Below are 4628 nucleotides of genomic sequence, written 5' to 3' on the forward strand. Positions count from 1 at the left end.
CACATGCAGCTAGAGACATGAGCTCTGGGAGTACTGGTTAGTTCATATTGTTGTTCCAATATAGGGTTGCAGACCCCTTCAGCTCTGTGGGTACTTTCTCTAGCTCCTCCAAAGAATGACTGTGAGCTTCCACTTCTGTATTTTCCAGGCATGGGCATAGGCTCACAAGAGACAGCTATATTAGGGTCCTTTCAGCAAAATCTTGCTGGCATATGCAATAGTGTCTGCATTTGGTGGCTGATTATGGGCTGGATCCCTGGTTCGGGCAGTCTCTTGATGGTCCATACTTTCGTCTCATCACCAAACTTTGTCTCTGTAACTCCTTCCATGGGTATTTTGTTCCCCATTCTAAGGAGGAATGAAGTATCCACACTTTGGTCTTCCTTCTCCTTGAGTTTCATGTGTTTTGTAAATTGTATCTTGGGTATTCTAAGTTTCTGGTCTAATATCCACTCATCAGTGAGTGCATATCATGTGAGTTGTCTTTTTTGATAACTTTGGGTTGGAAGTCGATTTTATTAGATATTAGAATAGCTACTCCCACATTTTTCTTCAGACCATTTGCTTTGAAAATTGTTTTCCAGCCTTTCACTCTGAGGTAGTGTTTGTCTTTGTCCCTGAGGTGGGTTTCCTATATGCAGCAAAATCTTGGGTCCTGTTTACATAGCCAGTCTATTAGTCTGTGTCTTTCTATTGGGGGAATTGAGTCCATTGATGTTAAGAGATATTAAGGAAAAGTAATTATTGCTTCTTGTTATTTTTGTTGCTAGATTTGGGGTTCTGTTCTTGTGGCTGTCTTCTTTTAGGTTCGTTGAAGGATTACTTTCTTGCTTTTTTTTAGGGCTTAAGTTCCATCCTTGTGCTGGAGTTTTCTTTTTATTATACTTTGAAGAGTTGCATTCATTGAAAGATATTGTGTGAATTCGGTTTTGTCATGGAATACTTTGGTTTCTCCACCTATGGTGATTTATAGTTTTGCTGGGTATAGTAGCCTGGGCTGGCATTTGTGTTCTTTTAGGGTCTGTATAACATCTGTCCAGGATCTTCTGGCTTTCATAGTCTCTGGTGAGAAGTCTGGTGTAATTCTAATAGGTCTGCCTTTATATGTTACTTGATGTTTCTCCCTTACTGCTTTTAATATTCTGTCTTTATTTAGTGTATTTGTTGTTCTGATTATTATGTATAGGGAGGAATTTCTTTTTTTTTTTTTTGTCCAGTCTATTTGGAGTCCTGTAGGCTTCTTGTATGTTTATGGGAATCTCCTTCTTTAGGTTATGGAAGTTTTCTTTTATAATTTTGTTGAAGATATTTATTGGCCCTTTAAGTTAAAAATCTTCATTCTCATCTACTCCTATTATCCATAGATTTTGTCTTCTCATTGTGTCCTGGATTTCCTGGATGTTTTGAGTTAGGATCTTTTTGCATTTTGTATTTTCTTTGATTGTTGTGCCGATGTTCTCTATGGAATCTTCTGCACCTGAGATTCTCTCTTCCATCTCTTGTATTCTGTTGCTGATGCTTGTATCTATGGTTCCTGATTTCTTTCCTAGGATTTCTATCTCCAGGGTTGTCTCCCTTTGGGTCTTCTTTATTGTTTCTACTTCCATTTTTAGATCTTGGATGGTTTTGTTCAATTCCTTCACCTGTTTGGTTGTGTTTTCCTGTAATTCTTTAAGGGATTTTTGTGTTTCCTCTTTAAGGACTTCTACTTGTTTATCAGTGTTTTCCTGTAATTCTTTAAGGGCTTCCACCTGTTTAGTGTTCTTCTGTATTTTTTTATGTGAGTTATTAATGCCCTTCTTAAAATCCTCTATCACCATCATGAGATATGATTTTAAATCTGAGCCTTGGTTTTCAGGTGTGTTGGGGTATCCAGGACTCACTGTGGTGGACATACTGGGTTATGATGATGCCCAGTTGTCTTGATTTCTTTTAGTAAGATTCTTATGTTTACCTTTTGCCATCTGTTAATCTCTGGTGTTAGATGTTCTGGCTGTCCCTGACTGAAGCTTGTTCCTCCTGTTATTCTGTTAGCCTCTGTCAGCACTCCTGGGAGTCCAACTCTCACCTGAGTCCCAGTGGTTAGAGCACTCTCTGCAATCAATCTCTCCTCTTGCAGAGAAGGTGTCCAGAAGTCTGGACCTCTGATCCACTTCATAAGTCCTGGGATCAGAGCCCTCCCTGGAGACCAACTCTTCTCTGGCAGGGAAGGTGCCCTGGGGTCTGTGTCTCAGCTCCATCTCTGGGCTGAATATTAAGGCCTGAAGGGACCCTGCCCAAGAAGCTCTGTTGCTTCTGCTGCCCACGTGCTCTCAAGTGATCCCAAGGTCCTGGGTGTGTGAGGGGGCCTGCTGTGTGGAGAGTCCTCTGGGGACCTTGGACCGTCTGCCAGGTTTTCCCCGAAGATGGCCCATGGCTGGACCTGACTAGAACGAATCCTAGCCTCTGGTAGTGTGGGTTCCTTTGTCCCTGTTCCTGCTGGCACAAGACCCTCCAGGATTCTTTAGAACTGATGTTGTGTTCCACTCATCCACAGTCCTGAGGCCCTTGGTGTGTGCTAGGGTGTGCCGAGGCCATTTGGTGTGGAGAGTCCTCTGTGGACCTTTGGGGCCTTCTTCTGGATTTGCATGGAAGATTGGCAATGCCTTTGTAAAGACAATAAAACACAAGGTCACAAGAGGGTAAGAATCACTGTGGAAGAGAGTATGGAAAGAGTGTTAGGAGGAACTCTTCAAAACAATGTCTTCTGGATATGACAGGGATGTTATAAATGAGCCTTCAACATCTATAGTTGCCTGCACAAGACCATACCAGGTCCTGCCCACAGTTTAAGAGCTGTGTGAAATCAGCTGCTTATAATGAGGGAGAATCAATTTTCTTTATGGAAAGCAACTGTGGAAGATTGCCAACATCCTGGTATTAAATCAAAACCCCTTGTGTTTGAGGGGAATATTAGAATTAGTAGGAGATATATACAGATGAGTACATGTATAAGTGTGTATACAGTAGATGAAGAGGACATGAATTTGAGAGTCGAATGTGGGGGGACACTGAAAAAAGTGAATGGGGGAGGGTGGATATGAGCAAAAAATTGAAGGATGATATTTTCCAAAACTTTCATTTTCTTGGGGACAAATACAACAACTACTAAAATACAACAACAAAAACAAAACAAATCTTCAGCTCCAGAATAATTGTCCCCATAGAAACAGTTGTCGTGTATGCCATCTGTCATGACTAAACCATCATTCTGGGGCACATGTTATAAAATAAATGCACAAAGAAGCCATTTATAACAAATTCTAAAGATACATTTTTATTTTCCTCAAGTCTAAGAAATTTGACTAGAGGGATCAGGGAATGGAGAGTGACAAAGAAACGTGGAGTTCAGAAAGAGACAATCGAGGTAGACATTCTGAAAGATCCTCAGCAGAGCAGATTGAGAACATCTTCACTTTCTCTGCAGAAGTCCCTGGGCCCAGGGGAAGGAGACTTTGCCCTTGAGAATTCTGACCAGTGCTCCCTTCATGTCTTTGTTTCGAAGGCTGTAAATGAAGGGGTTCAGCAGGGGAGTCACCACTGTATACATGACAACAGCTGCTGTGTCCTCTACCACTGAGTTAGAGGAAGAGGATGAGGGACATAGATAAGCCTTTATCACTGTCCCAAAGCACAGGGCCACCACAGAAAGGTGGGACCCACAGGTAGAAAAGGCCTTACGCCTTCCTTGAGCAGAAGGGAGCCTGAGGATGGCTGACACAATGCGGATATAAGACACAAGGATGAGTAAAAAGGGGATTAATATGACTGCACCTCCCAGAAAGAGAAGCACAAGCTCATTGATCCGGGTTTCAGAGCAAGCAATTTTCATTAGGGGTCCCAGGTCACAGAAGAAGTCTGGAATGACCTTCTGAGAGCAGAAGGAGAGCCGGAATATGAGGAAGGTGTGTGTCATGGCAACAAGGGTTGTAAGGGTCCAACAGACTGTCACTAAGAGTGAGCAGCGCTGGAAGCTCATGATCATCCTATAGTGGAGAGGGTGGCAAATAGCCACAAAGCGGTCATAGGTCATTGTGGCCAGGAGGAAGATGTCCATGTCTCCAAAAGTCAAGAAAAAATAGAGCTGGACCAGGCATCCTGCATAGGAGATGGTCCTGCTTTGGGTGTGGATGTTCACTAGGGCCTTGGGTATTGTGGTTGAGGTGAAGAGGATATCATCACAGGACAGGTTGGCAAGCAAGAAGTACATGGGTGTGTGGAGTCGTACATCAGTGCTAATGGCCAGGACAATGAGCAGATTCCCTGCTACAGTGACCAGGTACATCCACAGGAAGATCAGGAAGAGGATGTATTGTTGCTGTAGCTGCTCTGACAGTCCCCAGAGGAGGAACTCAAAGGTGCTTGTCTGGTTCTCTCTTCCCATGAGCACAGAAGTCAATAAGGAAAGTAGTCTTAAGTTAGCTTTCTGAGACGTTTCACTCTAGTTGAGTGCTCAGCAAACCTTTCTTGGGTCTCTAGAAAAAATGACAGTGTTTGTATCATAACCATCTGGTATATGCATAGGGCACTTAATATAGGCTGCTGTAGATGCTCTTCCAGAAAGTTCTGCAAGATGTAAATGATAGCCA

The 4628-nt window shown here is 42.8% G+C and overlaps 1 protein-coding gene across 1 annotated transcript; it reads right to left on the reverse strand.

Moving 5' to 3' along the window:
• Positions 1–3451: 3451 nt before the first annotated feature.
• On the reverse strand, positions 3452–4423 carry LOC110306076 (olfactory receptor 1P1-like). Its single transcript, XM_021178265.2, has one exon. It carries the CDS (start codon positions 4421–4423, stop codon positions 3452–3454), a length of 972 nt encoding a protein of 323 aa, XP_021033924.2.
• Between the last annotated feature and the right edge of the window lie 205 nt (positions 4424–4628).

This window comes from Mus caroli, unplaced genomic scaffold, assembly GCF_978045245.1.
Source record: "Mus caroli unplaced genomic scaffold, Mus_caroli_1 scaffold_13, whole genome shotgun sequence".
In the NCBI taxonomy this organism is placed as follows: domain Eukaryota; kingdom Metazoa; phylum Chordata; class Mammalia; order Rodentia; family Muridae; genus Mus; species Mus caroli.